This window comes from Strigops habroptila, chromosome 3, assembly GCF_004027225.2.
Source record: "Strigops habroptila isolate Jane chromosome 3, bStrHab1.2.pri, whole genome shotgun sequence".
Taxonomy (NCBI): Eukaryota; Metazoa; Chordata; class Aves; order Psittaciformes; family Psittacidae; genus Strigops; species Strigops habroptila.
In genome coordinates, this window is record NC_044279.2 from 67753726 (window position 1) to 67777103 (window position 23378).

Here is a 23378-nt window from a genome sequence, read left to right on the forward strand (position 1 = left end):
AAAGGATGCAAGCAAACTAACTTCTGATCCTGAGCTGACAATACAATACCTGACAATACCTGACATAATGTGTATGATGTTAAATGTTTTTGGCTCTTAACATGCGAAATGAGATAAAATGGGTTTATTTCCTCATCATATGCAAACCTACTAAAATACCTAAAGTATGACTGTAAAGAATTGCAAAATCCTGATCTATGTATACTATCTGCAATAAAACCCTTTATGTCTTTGGTATGTTTGTACAAATCTCCCTGTTGGGTTTTCAGTAGGCAGATGCCATGCAACATCTAAAACAATATGCTAGGAGTAAACTCACATGGTTATATTAACACCTGATTCTTCAAGACTTGTCCTTGATGCACTGTGATGTTAAGCTCAAAAGTGCATTTTCTCCAGTCTGATTTCTGCTGCTGTTTCCAGATCTTTGTCTCATATTAGGTGATGGCTTAAGGTCATGTTATCTTCCCCATGGGATGGGTCTACAGTATGAGCCAGGAATGTTAACTGAGGTTTTAATCAGTAGCAGTTAAAGAATGGAAGAGCAGCTGCTGAAGTTGAAATAACTTAGGAAACATCAGCCTCATCACTTTGCACAGCTTGTGCGTGATTCACACTGTGACTGTGCTCCTTGGACTATCTCATGAACACACCCAAGAGGGGTGTGAAGCGATACTGTTGGTCTTTTTGGTCCTGAACCCTAAAGACAAGAAGACATAATGCTTCTGGCAAGCTGGAGCCAAAGGGCTAAACATGGTAACAAGCAGACAGGCAGCCTGAGATACCCTCAGCTTTAATGGGTTGCCTTTTGAGGACCTACTGCCAGGCTGAGCCGTGGCCAGTGAAAGGGCTGGGATTCTTGTTTTGTGGTTCATGATGGTCCCACTTCGTCTCACCTGTAGTTTTGTATGGGCCCAGAAGGGAGGGTTGAACCTTTTTTAATGGACAGCATATTCTTACTCAAAAGAGAAACTCTACAAAAAAGCCAAGTAACCCAAGCCCTGTGTCAGTGCACGATATAATGCAATGTTTTACATAGATTAATGCTATTTAGTAAGGAAGAGAGAAGAAAAAGCACTAATATTTAGGAGCAATGACAGCAGAAGAAAGGCAGAAAAATGAAATGAGGAAAGGAATGACTAATTCTCTGGCAATGAATTAATGTCTACATTTTCTGTTATCTACTACAACATTAACCATACTAATTAATAGTTTCTACTAAAACAATTCAGTGAAAGGTAATTTTACTGGGCTGTGGCTAGAACATTATCTCAAGATAAGAAGACCTGGGGTCAGTTCCTCGTTCAGCCAAAAACTTTCTGGACTCTACTCACTATGTTTAAAGTCAAATCTCTCTGTAAAAGAGCGAGTGGGAAGGTTATATTTCCCAGGTACAAGACTATGGTGAGAATGATTTTAAGTAAGTATGTTTGAGATCCCCAGTGGTGATATGGCCCATGGTAAAGTTTACTAGCAAACACTAGTTTAAGAGAGGTGAAGACTAAAGATGCCAGGTGCTTTGATAGGTCAGGAATACTAGACAAAGAAAGCTTTAACAGATCTTGTAAGTAAAAACAAGTTATTTGCAGGAGCAGTCTGATGCCACAAGAGCATTACACAGTTTGCCTTCAGTAACACCCTCCTGTTTTAGAAAAGTATAAGTCTCTCTATCTAGATTTAATTTAAAAAGGAATCTGCCCTTTTAAAGGAAGGGCTAAGGCTTGAAAATACATTTGCTGCATCCCAGCAAGCAGGTTCACGAATAACAACAAAGACCAAAGACAGACGTTTTGCATTAGAGAAAACACTTTATTATTTCTCTGACTAACATTCTTTGCTTTCTTTGGAGTCCCGCAAAATGTTTTTGATTACATACAAGTAGGAGATCAGTCATAATAAGGTGTGTCACTGTTCCTCATCTCTGTTTATGGCTTTCAGTTGTTGCCAGGTCTGGTATACTTCTTTGTGACTTTTGAACACTGCTTTGATTTTAAAGGAACACTATCATAGAATCATTAGGTTGGAAAAGACCTTTAATATCATGGAATCAATAGAGACAACTCAAAAAGTTTGCATCTCCTTCTTAGGAGTATCTTATAGGGAGACAGACATACTAAGTAGGGCATTTAAAAATGCCCAGCATTGGTGTTTTATTTCACAGAATGAAACCAATGCTTGAGCATTTCTAAAAGTCCTGCTCTTTAGACTGCAGTTCTTCATTCCCATGCTACTCTGTATTCAGGGTTACTTTTCGTATATTAATTTTTCCTACTGCTAACTTTTGGGCAGTAAAAGTAGACTTGTCCAGGTTTTCTGGTGATTATTCATTCATGGCATATGCAGTGTTACTTGGGTTAACAAATTAGAAGCTAAAAAAATTAGCTTTTAATTGTCTGTTTTCTATCATATTTTAAAAAATTATAAAAACAATTTCCCCAACATGTGGTGCTGTAAGTTCCCTTCCTCTGTGTTGTTTTTGGACCTGGAGTATTTTGAAAATGAACTCCTAAAAAATATAGTATTTTTAAAACCTCTTACTGGAATGCATTTGATTTGAGTTATTCAAAACAAATGTGGAGGACTAACAGACTTATGAAAATGATCTGTGATGGGAAAACAGGGTTGTTTGCTTACCTCCCCAGGACATGTTCTGTTCTGTAGGCACGTGTGAGACGTCCTAGGAACCCTGTGAGAACTATGTGCACCTACCAGCAGAATTTAGCTCCCTGATATTCAAAATATGGACAGCACGATGCCACAATTTGCTGTTGGTAAGTTTCTGAGCTAGACCTTTGGCCAGGAGTGTTGAAGAGGCCCGATGACCTCCCCTGCGAGGTCCCTACTTTAAGGATTATGCATCTCTTTCTGGATAAGAACAGCTGTAATAGCTCCTCTGCCAGCAGTTTGGCATGGGGGTAGAGGACAGGCTCTGTTCGTGCAAGAAGGCTTGTAAATACATATGCTAAAGTGTTGTTGCCATGAATGTAGCTTATTTCCTTGCTTTCAGAAGAGTAATGCCAGATCATGTAAGATGATAATCCAATCCACAGAGGTTTATATATTTATGTATAAATTTCCTATTGGTATAACAGACAATTTAACTACTCGTTTGTTAAGATACAACTTGCTTATGAAAGGTATCAGATGGGGTATTTTAGTGCTTCTTTTCCCTCTCTGAGGATCATACCATGGGAATAGCCTTTAGGTGCTTAGGTATTTCTCTCCTCCTGTTACCTATTCCCACATGTGCAAACATAGTCCTTCAACTATCACACTGCACATACTTGCTGTAGGGAGGATGATGATTTCAAGTGAGAGAATGTGAAGGATCAGATGAATTCCTTAAGCAGCATGAAGCCTAACCTCTTATATGTGTGTGCCTATTACTTCAAAAATAAAGGCAAAACTTTACTCCCTTTGCTCTATATAGATTATCAAGAGAATTGTTCTGAAAATGCAATTTTCTTAAAATAATCACTTAATCACCAGCAAATAACACTTCCACTAACTAGCAAAGAACAACAGGTCTAAGCTCAGCCCAAAGTGCCTGAAACATAGTGTTTGAAACATAGTGGTTCTAGTTAAAAATGCTTTCTGGACACAGTTATTAAATCCGACAGCCATGTTAAGGAGAATGAGAGGAACAAGCGATAAGACCTATTTAAAATCAGTTTTGTTGCTATTTCTAATGAAATCTCAAATGAAAGAGACTTAAGAACCAGTGAGCACATGAATACAGGCAATACAAAAATAATCATTTTAACTTCATAGGTGCTTTTATAATGCAGGTAGCGAAACAGCTCATTGTGTATACTCACAGAGCCTGGAGATTCTTATTCAGCATGTGGGAAGAAACTAAAGAGTGAAAAACTATTATGTCCTGAGCAGTACACTTGATGCTTATCTACTGTAGAAAACTATCTGTATAAAACAGTCTGAAAAGAATTTGCTGCTAATCAGCATTTCAAACCTCTCTGTATAAATGCCTGTTAGACTAAAGACAGACATCTGAAGCTCTGACTGAATAGTGATAAACCTTGATGAAACTTCACCTCAGACATTCTAAAGAATCCATCTTTGGTTATTCTTATGTTGATATATACAGTGATAACAAAGTTATTAGGATTAAAAACACAAAACAGCTACCCTCTGGTCACTCCAGTCTTATATAAAATCGGCCTCTTTTTTTTTCTGAGATACTTCCTGGTTCAAGGTGGCAACACCAACTGCGTGAAGATAGTCATGTTAACTGACGTATGATCTCATTGGTCTTCAGTGGTGTTATGCTCTGATTCAATCTTTTAGTGAGTTGTAGGCTTTTGTGGTCCGGGTATTGATGAAATCCGCCTTCTTAAAGTCAGCCTTTGGAATGAAAGAAACAGAATAATTAATTATCTTCAGTGCCAATTCTGCAAGGGAAGGGTGGGTTCAGCTTCCTGAAAGCCAGATATGGAGCCATGGTGGGGGGTCTAGGCAGAGTCCTCTACAGTCAGTAGAGACAGAACAGGAAACTCTCAGGAGTGACTCCATTCAGTCTAAGATAGGCAAGATGATGAATCACTGGAGTTGCTTAACTCTCTCCACTGACTGTACCAGGAGCCTATTCTTCTATCTCAGTTCTACAGACTCCTAACTCCTAGGCGACTAATGTCAGCTGACATTAACCCTATCTGAACAAAGACTACAGAGCAATGCCAAAATGACTCAGGATTTTATCAGTCTCGTTTGATGAAGTGATTTCTGTTGCTTATTAGACTGACTTTTTAAAAACATCTAGGCATTTGGTGGCCTGCAGTTTTCAGTGCCGTATCTGGTATCTCTAAGGGATTTGCACAGGAACAGCAAGTAAGTAGTATTTTTTGAAACTCAGATCTGACAAATGTGTCTTATAGGCATACCCAAAGTACCAGTGACTTCAAAAAATTTGTGTCATCAGGGATACTGCTGTACAGTAAATTCAGGAATATACTTGCAAACAAGCAGAGACAACAAAATCCAGTTAGAGATTATATAGGTAGAGCACCCTTATTCTTGAACACAGATTTCTGGCTTGTGAGGCAGTATACTGCTGAGTGTGATGCAAGATTCTTAAAGGATACTACACAAAGTAACTTTTTCTGAGCAAATTTCAACAGAAAATCTACAAGAAGAAATAAGCTGACTAATAAATGCTAAAAGCTAGAGCTTTTAAAAATTGAATAGTTTTAGGTAATAGGGAATTTTAGGTGGCAGAAATACTGAACAGCAAGAAAACAAGGAACGCAACAGTTTGAAATGCAGGTTGAAGGTAGGTAGGTTGAAATTGACCCAGCCGTGTCTTGAAAAAGCAGTCGTAGAGCTTCAAAAGGAAAGAAACAAACTGGCTTGTTGGCTGATTCATCTGGTCATTTTTTGTTTGATTTTGACTGTGGCAGTGACCATTTGCCAACATCTTTGCCAGGCCATAGCTTTTTATCTGAATATAACTAACACCTGGGCTCCCAGGCCATACAAACAACAAGAACAAAACTGCTCTGGTTCTACAGCAGGAAGCTGCCTCGCCCTTTCTTTGCTTTTGCTGGCACCTTAGCCCTGTGTGTCAGGTTGGTTCAGTCAGTGGCGGATGGACACCTACTACGCATCACTTCTCACCATCTGACGCTTCTGGCAGGCAGCAGCAACATTTTTCAGAAACTTTGCCAGTGCATGTAAAACTACAGAAGGAAAGAATATGAACACAGATGAGCAAAAATCAAGTGCATGCATTACTGGTGCAGCATTATGTACAAGTAATAGGAACATGAAATTCAGAGACCACTGGAAATCCTATCATAGGCTGTTTCTTAGCAGCGCAGAAGTGCTAAGGGCCCCAGAGGACAAATGAGAGGGTTCTAGGTCTGAAAGAACAGATTATGTATCTTTGTTCTAACCCAGATCTTACCTTTTTGTAAGCGCTGTGGAGATCAGTATGTGACCACAAGGAGTAGAGGAGGACTGAAGCAGCCCTACTAGCCTTGCTGAACATGTTGCTGAAATTTTGCAAAAAGAATAATAAAACATGTTTAAATTCCCATGTCACAATGCACGTGCAGACTTCAGCAAATGTAACCTCATAGCATTTGTTCTGCCTCTTTCCTCCTAAGTGCTGTTTTACTGCTCTTTAGGTATTCTAGCATGTTTCATGCTGTCCTAACTACTGAAAAAAAAAGACGCGTCTCCCTACTTGACTAATTATTCAAAATTTAGGAGAAATTAAATACTTTATAGCCTTCATCTTAGAGCAGCTATTGTACTAGAAATTTTCAGTTGAGGAAAATACACCTCAGCACAACAATCATTTGAAAGGATCTTTCCAGCAGGTAAAATCTCTGGTTAGTTATATGGGATTTAAACTATTCAGGACTTCATGAGGGCTTCCTTTACTGAGATGGATTTCCTCTATCATTTTGCAAAAAGGGAGGAAGGCAAACAGAATACTTATTCATATTCATAAAGCATTAATTAATAATTTTGAGTAAATATTGGTTGCATGTGTTTACATATTAAAGAATAATTAAAGGAATTTCAAATCTATTCTCTAAAATGCCACTTTATAAACATTTTTAAAGTACAGTTCTGTAGGTTCTATAAAATGTATTCCTGCACTTTACTGATAAAGATTATCAGGACTGTGTTACAAGGAACAGGAAAGATAGAAACTTTCTGGGGACAGATAAGATCTACTGATCAGTCACTGTATATATCACAATATAGATAATGTTGTGCGGTTATCTTCTGAGGAGTTATTTAAAATGCTGGAACATGGCAAATTTAGCTGTGGATGGAACGGTTGCTATAAGAGGTTTTTCCTATATGTCCAAATATGTGTAATTCTACTTACATCACAGTCACTTGCTTAAGCTGTCCTGTACCTTGAGATGCAGTGTTTTTATCCCCCAAGTGGCAGAGGGTGCAGTTTCTTTTTTCCCCAGGGAAAGTAGAAGGGACAGGGGAAGGCTGCTCAACCATCTTACCTGTCATTCATGCTGATGGTAATAATCTTTGGTAGGCCACCAGCACTCAGGAGAAGCCGTGCATTGTGTGAACTGCTCTGTGTCAGATTGTACAAGGTGTAGCAGATGGATGCTGTGGTTTCACAGGCAGTATCAGACCCCAGGACTGTCTCAGGAAGTATCGAGACCAAATCAGGCAAAACTTCTTTAGCTATAAATTAGAAGAGAGACAAAATTCATACTCTTACTGGGGGATTCACCACTTCTAATTCTTAGCACCATATGGATTATCCCTTTGAAATCAACCCAACAACATGTTACAGTATTTGCATTAACAGGGAATGTTCTCTAAGGATTAAACAGTGCCCAGGAGACTGTTCTTCAGAATTCTGAAGGTTAATCTCTCCCATGAACCAGCTGTATGCCTGTAATTTCCACACCTTCTCCGCTTTGGTGGAAACAACGGAAAACAAATAATGTAACTTAATTTTATCCTATAAGCAGCAAAAAACTCAAATATACGTTAAATTGACATGTGAGTACTCAGAATAGAAATGGCTTCTGATGTGCAAATAATCATAAGATTTTAGAAATAAGGTCCTCTAAAAAGCCTGAACCATCTTCCCTATACCACCTTCTAGCTTCCATTATCAAAAAACTTATGCAGAAAAACTGCATGAACAAGATTCCAAAGCTTTGTGTCTAAAAGAAGAAAATACAATCTTTGCTTGAAGAATTACAGATATTCTATGATTTCTTGCAAAGGACTACATAGCTGTGGCAATACAGAACTCAGGATTCACCCTCCTTTACCCCATTTTAAGCAGAAGAAAACCCCCCTCTCCAAATCTGTATAGATTTTACTTCCAGTGCGTATTTTTGAAAGTAACATCAATGGAAGTATCTGATGAGGAATACAGAATTTAGCGAAAACTTGAGGTTAGAGTTTTTCTTAGTCAAAACTCTTTTATTTTCAGCCCTGCATAATGGCTTCAAGTACCCGTCCTAAAAACCTACTAAACTCACATATCAGGTTTTTTGCACATTTCTTTTTTTTTAGAAGAAGGAAACCTCAAGGCAAAGAGAGCAGAGGAAGAAAGCCCAAGAGACAATGAGTCTTTGCTCACCTATATCACTTTGCAGAGAGGTGTTGCGGGACAAGTTCCTGAGCAGTGAGACTGCTGTCTTCTTTACTGTCGGGTGGCTTACTTGCAGCATAGTTCGAATACTTGGAAGGCCATTTGCCTTTTGAACAACAGTCCGGGCCACTGAAAACGGCATCTGTTATAAGGCATGTGGCAATAGTGTGTCATTACCATGAATGTATAGCCTCATAAAAACCCACAGCAGGTTCTCTACATCAATTTAAGCATGTTTAAAATAGTTTAAATCCAGAGCTACATATGAGCTGCAACAGAAAAGGTAGGTGATGTAAAAGAAGTTTCGAGCCCTCTTTCTCCCATGTCCTCTCTGGCCAGTTCCTCAGACAAAAACTCATTAGTTTCCTCACCACAAAAGTGATCTACAATTGCGTCAAAGTTTTCTTCTCCCCATGGGACTGATTATATTCCATTAAACCACTTTTGTGGTGCTTTTAACGTCTACTCATCCCTTATTGTGCAATGAATTAGCAAATTCCACACATGAAGTTGTACACAGGGTGAGAAGAAGCAGTCCCTGTATTTGCCAAGCAAGAAATAGCTTCACTGCTGGTTATGACTTTCCCTTCAATGTTCTTTGATTTCTTTGATCATGTCTGCGAGCCAGTGACTCGTCAGTGGTCATCTGAGCTCAGTGCAGTGGGCATGTTGCACTGCAGCCCTGAACAATATGCATTCACATTAAGAATTAAAAAACAAGAAAAAGAAAAAAGCTGACTTACTGGTCCAGTGCCAGCTGTGAGGTTCTGAAGAGCCCCCAAGGATGCTTCCTGGGTATAGTTTCTGGTACTCTTTGCTATTAAGGAGAGATATATCCTAATCAGTGTGGAATGCCAAAGTGATTCAACACCTCTGGGATTGCTCTTTTCCTCAGGTAGCGGGGTGTCCTGCTGCTTCTAAACATGCAAACAGATCAAGCCTTTAGAAACACTGACCTTACATGACTTAATGCATCACAAGCTAAACTAGCCATTTTGTAACTCTCTATGAGCAGGTTATGCAAGGATTGTCAAGTTGTGAGCTCAGCTGACAACATGAAAAATTTCAATATTTAGTTATACTGGCCTCTCCATCCAAAAAGAGGAGATATGTACAGGGGAGGCTGCTTCTCATCTCTCAGCAACTGCCACTGGGTGCTGGGACCAAGGAGAAAAAGAAATGGCCATCTAGAGTTGTACTGTGGATGGAACTGGAGAAGACAGAATACACTCCAGCAAAACCAGTAGGTGGGGAAGGGTCATAAATCCTTTTCTTTTACTTCTGCCCTCCCTTAATACCTGCTTTCCCTCTAACAATGCCCCATTGCCAGAACATTTGTGATCTGTACTACATGGCATCAAAAGAAGAGGTCCTGAGGTAGCCCAAATGCCAGCAACTCATGGAAGTGGCAAGTCACCTTGTGCTGGTTTTACTGGTGAAACCACCACAATACCCACTCTTTGGTAGGGCACTTGCACAACTGATGCACATGGTACAGACACCACTTAGATCCATCAGAGGGAATGAAACTGAGTGGCAATATTCCTCACCTAATGAAACAATGAATTGCTACGGGTGTTCTTATAAATTTGCATTTTTGGAGCAAGTAAGTGCCACACTAGTAGAAATACATCAATAACAGATTGCTAAGTAGATTACATCCGTACTCTCCAGAAGTTGCTACAGCTGATTGACAAGATGAGATGTAACTAAACATGTGCTTTACCTCTTTTACTTTTCTGCTTCGTGTTCCAAAACAGCCTGGTGTTTTATCATTGCTAGAAGTATTTCTTCTTTGCATATATATGCTCTGGGCATAGCTCTCAGGGAGCTCTATCTCTAGCTGGTAGGAAAGATTGTGAAGAATGCACACACAGTTCTCTGTGGCCTAAAATAACAAAAGAATTGAAATCTTGAAAGCTTTGGCATATGATGAAGGGACATGTATAGACATGGGAAGAGCTTTCATTTTTGGACTTTCAGCAACTAACTGCAGAGCTTCTAATGGCTTACAGAATAGCTAGTCTTTGTGCCAGTGATCCACAAGACTGCATTTTACACTCATGAATTAAACATGCCCTAGGATGTTCCTGAGAACTGAGGCCAACTGGCACACAGGGCTTGTATTCAGAGCAGGGTGCATGCCTGTTGGAAATGGTCCTGGGAGATTCTAATTCCTGAATTGTGTCTGGGAATTGTTTGGGCGAGTGCTATTTGGCACAGACCAGAAGTGTGCCAAGGACTGTTTAAGAGCTTAAGAGTAAAGATGATCACGTACACACCGTGCCGTCGTGTTAGCAAAAGGAAAATTTTGCATCTTTCCTAAGGAAGAAGCACGTTTCAGTGCTAGAATGCTTTTTTTAAATTATATGTGCCTTTCTGGGCATGGCTAAGGTCAGGTCTACAATTTCTGAGTGATGAGTCTAGTGGCAAATAGCTTTATTACCAGTACCTCCTTATTTGAAAGTAAAAGGAATGAGTGGTTTTAAGACAAAATGCAGCAGGGATCTATTGGCACAAGTGTAATGTGCTGTATTCTCCCTGAAGCTAATGGCACTGAATACAGGGAGATGGAGAAGCTCAAGTAACTAATCCTAGAATAGAGCTATAAATGTGCGGTAATTGACACTAAACAGCACAAGTTATAGCAGGAACACTAGAAATGCCTCACAGGCTGAGGCTAACCTTCTTGTAAGTGATGGCTGGTCTTCTCACCCAACTTCACCCAGCTTAAACACAAGCATCTTGTTTAAGCAATGATCAGGGTTTATCTGCAGTCAATGATGGAAGAAAATGAAAGGAACTGGCTTCTGGAGGTGTCCATGTCCTTGTAGTTACTGGCTTATGCAGCAAGTATAATTATAACTTAGGAAAATGAATCCCATTCTAAATGATGCAAGCTCCTTAATTACACTGCCAACCAAAGGGATTTAGGTTCTTCATTTCCTAAGGGGTATATAGCACTAAATATACAGGAAAGTAACCAGATTAATTCTTTAAGCTTCTAGCTAGCTAGCTCCCTGAGACAACTAAACAGCTAGTATCTGACTCTACGTGTTTCAGTATCTCCGAAAGCTGTGATTTTATATAACTTTTAAAAAAAGAAGTTTTTAGCTCTCTCTTTCTGAAAATGTTTTCCCAATGCTCAGGTATGTTATTCTTTTAGATTGCAGGATAAAAATACTTCAAAAAGCTTCTTCCTAGACTTTCACCTTTGGTGGCAGTTCTAACAGCCCTGGAAATAAGTTTGGCAGTTACATCATAACTGTTTCTGAATATTGGTTTTACCCTAGGAAAAGACCTTTCATCTCAAAGAATACCTTGTCGTTAGGCTCGTGGTCTGCAATAGCTCCTTGAATATAATACACAAGAGAATCAATTAAGCCGTCACATTCTCTCATCTTTTTCCTTCCTTCTGGGCCAGCAGAGCTCATATTTCTGTACAGAAAAGAATATGTTGGTAAGAAAAGATTCAAAGACATTTCCCTGTGCTCCTCTGACAAACTTTTCTAGCTAAATCTTAAAGATACTAAAGTTAAGGTTGACTGCTTCCTTTCTTCAGAGCTGTCAGAGAATCTGAGCCTTGGCTAGGTAAAACTTTCACTTCAGTGCTCTCCTAGACAAAAACAAATACTCCAGGAAAGCAAACTTGTGTTTAGATGGATAATGTAAGACCTGACTCAAATCTTCATCTCAGAGTTGAATTAATCCTTTTTAAATAGTAAACCAAACTGGACATTTTTTTTGTTATTCCACTTTTACTTATATTTTTAATATTTAGGACAGTAGCTGTGTCAAAATATCAGAGGAAAGTTACCTGTAAAAATTTCTATACACACAAATGTCCTTTAGCATTTACCTACATCAAACCTGCTCATCATCCAAGATGCCCATCAACTGGCACACGCTCTGAGAGTTCTAGCAACATTTGTACATTAACGTATCAAGACAACTGAAGTCAGTTATGGGGCTAAATTCACACATGCTTGTGGAAATGCTTCAAGGGGTGCTAGTGGGCAGGAAGGGATGCCAACCAGCTGAGCTAGTAGGTCAGAGCAGCAGTCTGGCCTCACCACTGGGTGAGAGGCAGAGGAGATGAATCACGATGTGGCTGCCATCACTGCTAGACCAGCAGTGCGAGACAAGGAAGAGTTAAAAATATACTGTGCTCAGCTGATTCACAGCTTCCCAGAGAAGCTGCTGGCGCCTAAGGAGAAAAAAGCTGAAGCCACTAGAAGCTGCTCAGTCAGAGAGGGAAATGCCAGATGCCTTCTGCAGATACCTTCTGCTGTTCTACCACAGTGGCTCAGAAATGGCTCTGCATGCTTTCTGCTTCCTTCAGACCCAAAGGAAGCCACTATTTGCCTGGCTTTCAAGTAACATTTCTTGTGCTTTGTGGTTACCCAAGTACGACTTGAAAATGAATTATGAAAATGATTTTAAAACTCTTGAAAGGCTAAACACACACTTGCTGCTTCAAGTTTGGCTCTAAATAAGCTACTGATTTCCAGGGAAGTAACAACACTCACAATTTTGGGGTATAATTATTTTTACAACTGAACAAACTCTGAATTATGGAATGTGAGAATTATAAACCTAGGCCTCATTATTTTGGACTCCCACAGCTCTGCTGGCCAAAAGGCTGTATGCAGTATCACATTCCAGCTTCTTTATTTGAAATAACAAATATAACCCAATCTTAGCATCCATCACAAACAGAGAGGGACATGTTCCTTTAGATAGTTTGCGAGTGTTTATTTTGCATGCTTACTTTATCCACTAGAAATTATAATGGTTTAAAATTTTATTAATGACCAAGCCAGTAAGTTACAACATTAAACTTTCCTGTGGCTTGTGATTGTAAAGTGAATGTAGTGGTTTATATACTGGCAATGTATTTCTGTTTTTATTTTCCCCTGGGAAATATTAAATACTAATGCATTGTAATTATAGTTTTACTTTAGGTCATGCTTTTCACAATATCTCTATTTATGAGTTCATTTATTCTTCCATGGAATTATGTATCACAAAATCAATATTCAGTTTCCTCCATATGGTCTACTATAGATATCACGTTCGAATTTAATTTTACCTATATGTGTCACATTTGAAGCACGCCACCCTTTCATATGTTTATGTTTATGGTTACGCTGACAGAAATGTACAAGCTACAGCCCTTCTAGTGCACAGCAAAAATAGTTTCTGAGGCGCACAGACTAAAAATACTATTAAAAGATAAGTGTGGAATTTCTATTGCCAAAGACACTTCAGCTGATCAAATATTTTGTTTTGCCACTGTACATTATTCTAAAAATCCCTGAACTTCTGACAACTACGATCATACTGAGTGGCTGTGCAACAAGAGGCCATCACCTGGCCTTGCTGTCTAGCATGAATATGGTGGGGCACATAGCTTTATAGCTCACATAGCTTTCAGGCTCACAAGTGCCTCCTGAATCAGAGGCACTGTCCTGATCTGCAAAGGAAATGAATTACTGAACTCTGTTTCATTAAGAAGCTGAGCTGTTCATCCAGTCAGAGGCATCAGTGTGTGTGCCTGCATCTGCACACATATGGCCACTGCCTTCTCCACCTTTGTCTGCTTCCTTATCACCACAACATGGACTGGGAAGGGAAGAGCTCTTGCTCTTCCACTTGCCCCATTATAGTTGTAACCACCTTACTCTGAATAGGCCCAAAGCTGGTTTGAAGGCAGAGAAGAGCATTTCAGGCAGTCAACAATTTAAACTTGTTTGCTAATTGAAGCTTGAGAAATTCCAGGAAATAAAAATATTATCAGATTGGGGAAAAAGGAAAAAAAAAAAAAGTTTATGAGAAGTATCACAGAAATGTAATTTTTTTTTTTAAAAAGGGTTGTTTGTTTGTTTTTTTTTTTTGAAACAATGGCAACATTTTGCTTAGAAAATTGCAAAACAGACTACTAAATCTTGGCTTCCTAAGATTTGAGGTTCTTGACAATTGGAATGCCTCCCTCTGAGCTCAGGAGTTGGACTCTTGTAATGGAGCTCCTGGAGGCCTTTAAAAACTCAGTGCTTGGGCAATGGCCGTGGTTGGGCTGGCTCAGTAATGTGGCTTGTGGCAAATTTCATGGTGAGAGGCTACCTAGAAATCGTCAAGTCTGCTTGTGCAAGTTTGTTTTGCTTGCGTTCCATCAGAGGTACACTGGGAAAAGAAGATCAGCTGGAGTCAAAATCAAGACTCTTATCCTAGAAGAATTATTTTGCTACTCAATTTCTGATACCTCTACCCTATATTGGTATTGAATGGTTGGGAGAATGCAGCATGGGAAGAACACAGCCTTAGGGAGATTGCTGCTTGTAGAGATGCTCTCCTTTGAATGACTCAGAAGTTACATTTTGGTGTCATTTAACTATTAAAAATCTCAGATTTCCATCATGCTTAAATATGGTAATCCTGGTGATGTGCCCAAACTATATCACATGCTAATGTGGATGCCCTGTATCTATCTACATGCACCATTTATCTCATTCCATATTTGCTGCTTCTGTTCTTGCTTGCACACATGCACAGTGTAAATGTATCTGTAACCAAAATAGCTGTTTGCCCATGTTCCTGTGGCATTTGTGTAGGATTGTGCAGGATCATCTAATTTCCTATTGGGAAATATTGATTTGATCCAGATACGTGAGGTAAATACAAAGAAATGTAACATAGTAAAATCAAGTGCGATTTTGAAAGACACAATGCTAATATATGTTCAGTTAGACTGCAAATGGCACCAAATGAAAGGGGTACTCCCTTTTAAGCCAGCACTGAGTCACATACTGGCCAACTACATTGGGAAAGGTTTTGGCACTGCAGTGAATGACCCACATGACTGATACGAAAAGGGCTCTTGCCCATGGGACTCATTCTGCTAAAACTGGTAATTTGAATTTAACTCAATTACGTGGTAACAGTTTCTTGAAGTAGTCTGGGAAATTCTATTCCCTTCATACCTTACATAGTTCAAAAATGTGACAAGGAGGGAAAGGTATCTGGGATCTACTTAGTAACTACAGGCCCCAGGCTGCAAGCTGCTTGCTGGAAATAACAAAATTCCTTTCAGGAACTGGGGGAGCAGATAAACTGAAGAGGAGGCAAGAAAAGATAAGAATGGATGGAAATAAACTTAAAGGAATGGCAATGCTACTCAAAAGGCCTTGGTTCAAAGACTTGTTATCAGTCATTTGTTTTATGTTCTCTCTCAGAAGCTTCCATTATGAAACTGAGCTGCCATTATGCTTTTCAACATATCATGAGAGCTGTGGCTTCACTTCTCTCCAGAGCAAATGGAAGTTTATGTTTATGCAGCCTCCTGGTCTGAGGTGCAATAATATTACTTCCTCCAACCAAAGCTTCCCACTGTCCTTGTGGGTCATTGTGTAATTCACAAAGAGCTTAAAAGGGAGCTGGGACAGACAAAGCATGAAAAATCATAATGAAAAGGAAGTGTTACTTCTATTTTACCAGCTGAGGAACCAGGAACAGAGAGGTTAGCTGACTATTCTAGAGATAGGTGAAGAAAGATTTGAAGAATTAGGCTACATAGGGCCACAGGATCCTCCAGTTACAGAGCAACTAAAAGGAGCACTCTGTAATGAAACACAGCAGTTGTGCTTACTAGCTCCAACACTTTAATGAAATATTTTGCAGGAGGAAATGTGACCACTAAACATAATTTTTGGAAAGTTCAGCATTGTAGAACTTTGGAAACAGGTATTTCCAGGTAAAAATGGAAAAAAATCATTATCAGTTTTCAAGGTATAATACAGACAGACTGCTACTAAGTCTTCCTTTTAATCAAAGGAAGAATTGTGACAGAAGTTCACTTATGTACATAAATAATATTCAAACCCATATACTCTGCATGCTGTTGGCATCTTACCCTTTCAGACTCAGAGAAGGCATATGGAGGAGGAGGCTAAGCACCTTCAAGATTTCTACCTATTTTTATTAGAACTGCAGACAGAACTGTTATGTGTAGGATTTTCAAGACAAGAAAAAGTGGCTTTGCCTTTAAAATCCCACAAGACTTGTCTGCAAAAGTCTGCAACTCTCCTTTAGATAGTTTAATACACCAATTTCACTTGTTCAGCTTGTTGTCAGGCAATGAGTGAAGTCTTTTGATTTGGCTTATTCTGCCTGTTCAGGGTGCAGTGCTTTTTATCATATTTCAGGACTGAAGAATACCATTACTTATTCTAACTGCTAATGCAGAATTGTGTGGTGTACACAGCTCCTTTTTATTATGTTAAGTTTTGTTACCTCCAATTTCTGTAAACCTGTCTCAGAAGCATAGCTTTAAAACAAATTACAGACCTAGAGAATGGGATTAACAAATCCTTCTAATGTCAGACTTTCTTATCAGTGACTGCATACACAGGCAGCTGAGATTCAGGACTCCACAATACTTCAGGCAATAACTGGTTAGCAGAACAGGGAGTGTTCTGGGCATTCCCTCATTCCAGTGTCAGTATCTGCAATATTATCTGCCAGATGTGGATTCTGTTCTCCTCCTGAAATTCTGTCAAGGAGGATGAAGAGAGCTTTAATTTATTAGTTGGTAGCTGTGTGGCACAAAGCATATGCCTATGTCAGATGATAGTGTTAGATTTGGACTGTGGGTGTCCCTTTCAGTCAATAGGTGTACGCAAATTTTTGAAAGGAAGTTTTGGCATTTTCCTATAACTAAGTAATGTACTATGAATAATGTATTGCACTTCAAAGCACTATTTTTACCCTGTAATAGAAGCTGCAGGCTATAGACTTTATCAACATGCACAACAAACATGTTAGTATTACAAAAGGGAAGACTAATTACAGATTTATATTCTGGCAAATATATATATACCCTTTAAACATCTTCATTAGTAACATCATTCCCTCAGTGCATAGTATATTTTACTTTGTAGTGTAGTACACATTACTTTGTACAGTGCTGCTCTTTCAGTTTGCTACTTTGCTTTGTGCAGAAATTTTTTAATTCTTTTTTTTTTTTATTAATACATACAGAAGGAATACTTCTCGTGACCTAATTTGGGAGGCATGTTAATTTCCAATAAAGAGATACAAACTGATTCATCTTAAAAATCTCAGATATTTGATCTGTACAAATGTGGTAAGCCTCACTAAAAACTGTTTGCTGCTACAAAGTGTGTTGGCAAGCCTGCAGATCAACCTTACCTGCATATTTTCAAGCTCTTCTTGTTCTAATTATAATTTCCAGCATCCAAGCTCTTAAAATTAAGGACTAGGATATGGACATCATATTTTTAAAATAGGTAATGTAACCTTCCGCATTTAGACAACTCACTTTCTGTACAGAGTAAGGAACTCTGAAGGAGTTCAGAATTTACTTTAAAACAACTTGGCTACTGTTACACCTTATTTGTTGCATATCAAGTCATGTCAAGTTGCTCCATCAAGCTCAGAAAGAGTAATACCATGCTAAAACTGAGAACAATACTGTGCCCTCTTCAGCTGACTCATAGGGAAGAGATGGTTCCACAGTCCAAACACAGTGGAGGATCAGGTCATGCCACTGCAGAACGGCACACCTAACAGCCAGACTTGTTTCTTTACAACTACAGCTTGGACTAACTAATATGAAAAAGACAACCTGCTTCATTTCATAGACAACACCACTAGTGTTAGCTAGAGAGATTTTATTATGTGTAGTTAACGTATCTCAGTATTTGCTTTTGAACCATCAGAATATATAAAAGTTAATTATTACTTAGAGATGAAGTTAATTAGTAAGTGGGCTGACAGGAGTTCTTGCAGAAAAAGGTGCTTTATTGTTGGGTATTTTGTGTAGCTAACAATTCATTTGTCTTCTGAAACCACATGACTCAGATTCAGAGCTGTTTACACAGTAAAAATTCACGCAGCACAGATACAACTGCTCTGCCAAAGGACATGCTAGCAAAGCAGGTATGTGTAAGGCAAAACTGGGCAGCTTTCCAGCCTCTAAATTTCAAACTTAATTCCTTGTACTTTACTAAGCAGAGTTTAAAACTCAGGCTATGCCTCTGCACTTATATATTACTCATTATTTCAAACTATGTCCTTTCGTGCATTTTTTTAATGTGTAAAAACAAGACATGCATCTCTGATACACATATTTGAATTTACTTAATGTGCAATCACTTTGAATTCACAAAAGGCCACATTTTTATGTGTTATTAAAATAACACTGTTCTTTTTAAAGGTGTTTTACTAAGGCCTTTGGTGTTTCTTTATAGTAGCTGCTTTTTTCATGAGGTTATTAGCTGACTGCAGAAGTAAATACACATCTCTAAATCTATTCTTCCATCCATGGCTGCAAACTGTCCTCAATTCATTGAACTTGTGTAAAAAGTTGGGCAGGGCTTACTAAGGAAATTGAAAATGTCTTTTTCCTAATTTAGGTTAAGTAATTTTCTAATCAGTTTAGCTATACATCAAAGTAAGCATCTTTGGCAGCAGCTGAAAACTGAACACTTCTATGCGCTTGTAGGTACCATGTCCCCTTTCCAAGCCATTGATTTAGATGAGAAGTGACTATGGCTCAAGATTAACTCTATGTATTTATCCAAAGGGTCCTTGGAGATGCTACTGAATGTAACTATTAGTTGGGGTTTATATGACACGTAGAAAAAAAGACTTGGGCATTGCTGAGCATGTCCTATTTACTACCCAAAGGTAGTAAGTGCCTGGTAAAGCTGGTACGACTCAGCAGGTATTATAGCAAGTGAGTAGAACTTACCTAGCACAAATGGCAGAAAACACTATGGTCCCATTAATACCTAATATTGCTTCAGATGAAAATTACTTGCTCAGTCTCTTGAAAGAAAATTCCAGGTACATGAGCACTTCACTTGTCCCACTGATGGACCTATGACACCCACAACTAAACCTTCAAGTATGTTAGTCTTTCAGTGGCCCAAATGGCGCATACAGGGCTATACAACAGTAAAGTGAAAAGGGAAAAAATTGTCAGAGAAAGCTGCCAACTTTGTGGTTCTTATAGGAAACGCTAACACTGCTGGATGTCTGAACCCAAGACTCCTCAAAGGAACTGCCCACAATGAGCTATTCACTGTAAACAGCATTACCACTGCTTGAATAAAGCCTACATGACAACAAATTTCTGTTGAGGCTACCCTGAAACAGTGATATGTGAATATTGTGAATTTTCTTTATTCTTTGTATAAGACTAGTTTCTTGTTTCACAGAATTAAATTCTCTAAATGGAGGTATGGGATGATAAAAATGCTATTGCTGTCTATAACTGTGTTTTGCTCCAGCAGAACTGAGAAATTGTCTTTCAAAGAAATAAACCTTACTGCTTTATCTGCTATCGCCTAGGACTCTTCATGGGGTTTTGCACTGTTACTTTTCACAGACACAATCATAAATCTGTTCTGCCAATCAGAAGTATAGACAAATACTCAATCTATGATTAAGAGTCTTAATTATTTTGACTTGTAGAGTAGGCATATTTTTTATGTGACTCCAGTGGATAGTTGTTTCTTGCATTTCATAAATTCTAGAAATAAAAATGAAGCAGGAACTGTTTATAAAAAAGTTATTAACAAAGAGGTTATAAATGATACTTATATGGGTCAAAGAACTTCACATCCTATGAAAGTATCAATGTTGTATTTGTATCAGCAGATCACGCAACTATAGACCTAGGCTTTAAAGGTCACCATGCTATACATCCGCTAGAGCACTGGTTTCCCCAAGGAGTGCACAAGACAGTCCATTGGGGTGCTGAAGGAAATATTTTTGTTCTATGAATGAATAAAATGAAAAAAAAAAGTAATTATTTCATCTTTATAACACCCTTTTTAGTTTCTGTTTTTATGTACGTTTTATAATGTACATAATATATTAGCACAACAGTACATGTACATAATTTATAAATAAATAAATAAATAAATATACATGTACCGAGGGAGTGTTCTCAAAAGCTTTTTATTGACAGGGGCGTATGATCAAAAAAGTTTGGAGACCACGACACTAGAGTCTTAAAATAACTTTCAAAGGCTCACATAGTTTTAAAGTTTCTATTAGCTTATCTCCAGTGCTAGTTTGTAATACTACTCCTACAACCATCTAAAAAACCTTTGATTTTATTACTATCATACCACCATCAGTCAGGGGCTAGTACTATACATCATACCAACAACTGTTATTCTGTGAAGGATCTCTTTTACAATGCTACTATGCTCCAACAAGGCCTCTGATTACTATCTTCTGTTATGGGTATATTTAGTCTGTGGAGTACCCATCAAATTAACACACAGGAGCCTTATAAAGAAAGCTGTTTTCATTGCATTGAGCAGTAATTCTTATGGTCTAATACACATGAGGCATTTCAAAATATGATCTTGGAGCCATCAAAGTTCAAAGCAAGAAAGAAAATAAGTATGCAGGCCTGCTTTATCAACACTATTATTTTGGGTACCTGTAGACTGCGTGCTCACCTCAAGCATCCTGTGGCATTGTAGAAGATATCGGGGTCAGGTAAAACACTTGATTTTGGGTAATCTCTATCTGGCCAGCCTGAGTAAGGGATGAGAACAGCTTCGGTCAGTATCTGCAGGGCTTCTCTAATCAACAGGTGCTTCAGCTGGTCATTGGAGGACAAATTCCACAACAAACCTGCAACATCCAAAATAAAATCAGAGTGGCAAAAAGACTCCCCCACAGTTTGAAAGACCTAATCTCAAATTCCTTAAAGTTAATGAGTGAAGGAGCCTGCCTGGCACTTCATATCCTGAAGAAGAGCAGAAGGGGGTGATAAGATTTCACCAGCCCTGATCTGAGGACATGGAAATGGGACAAAAAAAGGCACACAATTATCCATGTAATTAAAGCCAGATCTTTATATAGTTGGTCTAATGCCCGGCCAAGAAGTGCAGTTTCCCATGGTTCTGCATGTGCATTGCCCATCTGTAGCAATCATCTTCTCTGTTACCGAAGTAACACAAGCTAAATAGGACTAACAACACTGATGTCAGTGATCATTCTTCACACTTGCAGGGAGGAATTCGTCCTTTCTGGATGCCTGGCAGGACTAGTTGCACTTCCAAGTAACAAGCAAAGACCAATGAGTGGGAGAATAAACTCACATGCAAAGGGGATAGATGGGAGGGACAAAGAGTGAGTTTATAGGTCTTTGGAAATCCACTAGAAGACAGGAGATGAGAAGTTTCTCTAACACCTGATAGCAAAATTCCTTATAGGAGGGAAAGATTTTGAAATGCTGGTTGGTCATTACTGTCCAGACATTTGCCACTAAACAAATCATTAAGTAACACTACACACCTTGTCTACTCACAATCTCCAAACCCCAAAACAACCGATTAACTTTGCTTATGTTCTATTCCAATAGATGAAAATTCTTTTTAAAGTACTCTTCCCCTGGAAAAAGACATGTATTTCTGCTTTTCACTACAAAGGCAGTAATTGTTTTCTCCAGCTTGCTGCTCTAAGTTTCACAATCATCCTCCTCTGAACACTGGCCGAGTATTAGTGAATGTTCCTTTCACCAGTTCACAACAAAAAATGTTTCTTTTTTATCTCCTTACACTTTGAGTTTAATTTCAGCTATTGTAAGCAATAGTAAAATCAAAACAAAAGCCAGCCAGAAGCTACTCATTCCTTCTTCTGGGATTGGCTCTTCAACCTCTGAATCAGGGGATAAAAGGAAGTATGTAGTTTCCTGAAGGATAAATAAGGCTTACAGGAAATCACACATGCAGTCCAAAGGGCACTGGTAAAAGAAGACAGAATGGCACAAAAAAGGACAGAACATCATAGGAACAAGTGCATTTTGAATTATAGACCTAGAATAGAATTGTCAGAAAAAAATTTGAGATGTTGCTCACACTGTATATTTTCCACCAAAAATCCTTCCTTTACCCACAGGCACTGTCTCACTGGGCTCAGAAGGATTCTCTCCATGGCATTCTGGGTGTGGATGAATTTGTTCACATTAGAAAATGTCTTCAGGAGTGGGCTCTTTCCTTGCAGCTATGCTATAATGTATTCATAGGGATATAGTTTTCCCTTAGATGGTTATTTGGGAAAATGGGTGTGGTCTCCTTTTAAATGTATATTTCTTTTGATGACAGTTCTGTTCGTGCTGTAATCTTCCCTGCAGGAAAAATTTTCTTTCATTTCTTAGATTTATGCTGCATGATAACAAGATCAAGAGGTTAGATACTCCCTGAAGGCTCATCTGGCTTACCTTCAAAAGTTAATATTTTTCTGGTTTTGGTTTTTTTTTTTTCATGCTACAGCCATTTTACTTTCTCTTCCTCAGTGTGCTCTCCAAACACTACAAGATGCCATTCCTGTCTTGGCTCCTGCACTGTCTCCAAGTGACATCCTCTCCTACTATTTGGGAGTAACCTCATTCCTTTCCTAAGGGATTTGCAAGAAGTTTGTTTCCATGTCAAATAAAGGACAGAGCCTATGGTTCTTTGACTTTACTTCTATTAATGATTTTATGAAGCTCACAAATTCAGTCAATGTGGTCTTGAGATCTCATTCTCACTAAGAAGAGGTCAGATGAGCACAGAAATCCAGAAAGAAACTGGGCAGCTATTTTCTGCACAGGGCCATTAGCTAAACTTGTCCATGGCAGCTTTCAAACCATCATCATAAGCACAAAGCCACTTTGGTGGGGGTACTGGTTTCGTGCTTTTTGTGTGCTCTCCTGAGATGCACAGACTGTGAGGCAGGACACAGCACTTGCTATGATTGGCATTTATCTCCATATACTTTTATTGCTTTCAGTCTTTTCATTGGATGATACAAAGCACACTGTATGACTATGCTCTGACTGTATTCTTCATCCTAGATCTTGAAAAAAATACAGGCCATCAAAATATTCTTTCAGAAAATGTGATATGATATGGCTTAATATTAGGCAAGTGTTTATATCAATACTACTGGTACTAATAAACTAGTAACCTTAAAGCTAAACTTCTAAGGCTGAGAGGTACTTATATGCGCAAGTACCAGATCAGATTTCTGAGAGGTAATGAAGTACAGTATGAGAAAACTTCTGTGTCTTAGATTTTTAACTTCCTTCCCCCCAGCACTTCCTTATCTTTGTGTAATTTGGTCAGGTGGAGTGCTTTGGTACCATGCTTCCTACATACTGGTACAAAGAAAGAACTTCCCTCTGCTGAGCTTAGACATCTTTTTAGGGAGTATCACACACTTTCAATCCTTGGCCAGGAGT

The 23378-nt window shown here is 38.7% G+C and overlaps 1 protein-coding gene across 1 annotated transcript in view; it reads right to left on the reverse strand.

The window, feature by feature from the left end:
- Positions 1-1784: 1784 nt before the first annotated feature.
- Positions 1785-23378, reverse strand: part of PKP2 (plakophilin 2) — a 44762-nt gene continuing 23168 nt past the window's right edge. Inside the window, exons 6-13 of the mRNA XM_030479797.1 lie at positions 20608-20785; positions 11431-11548; positions 9837-9998; positions 8854-9027; positions 8099-8252; positions 6993-7182; positions 5921-6008; positions 1785-4362 (exon numbers count right to left, since the gene is read on the reverse strand). Of these exons, the coding sequence (XP_030335657.1) occupies positions 4294-4362; positions 5921-6008; positions 6993-7182; positions 8099-8252; positions 8854-9027; positions 9837-9998; positions 11431-11548; positions 20608-20785 (1133 nt within the window). The 3' untranslated portion in view covers positions 1785-4293. The remainder of the gene's footprint in view (positions 4363-5920; positions 6009-6992; positions 7183-8098; positions 8253-8853; positions 9028-9836; positions 9999-11430; positions 11549-20607; positions 20786-23378) is intronic.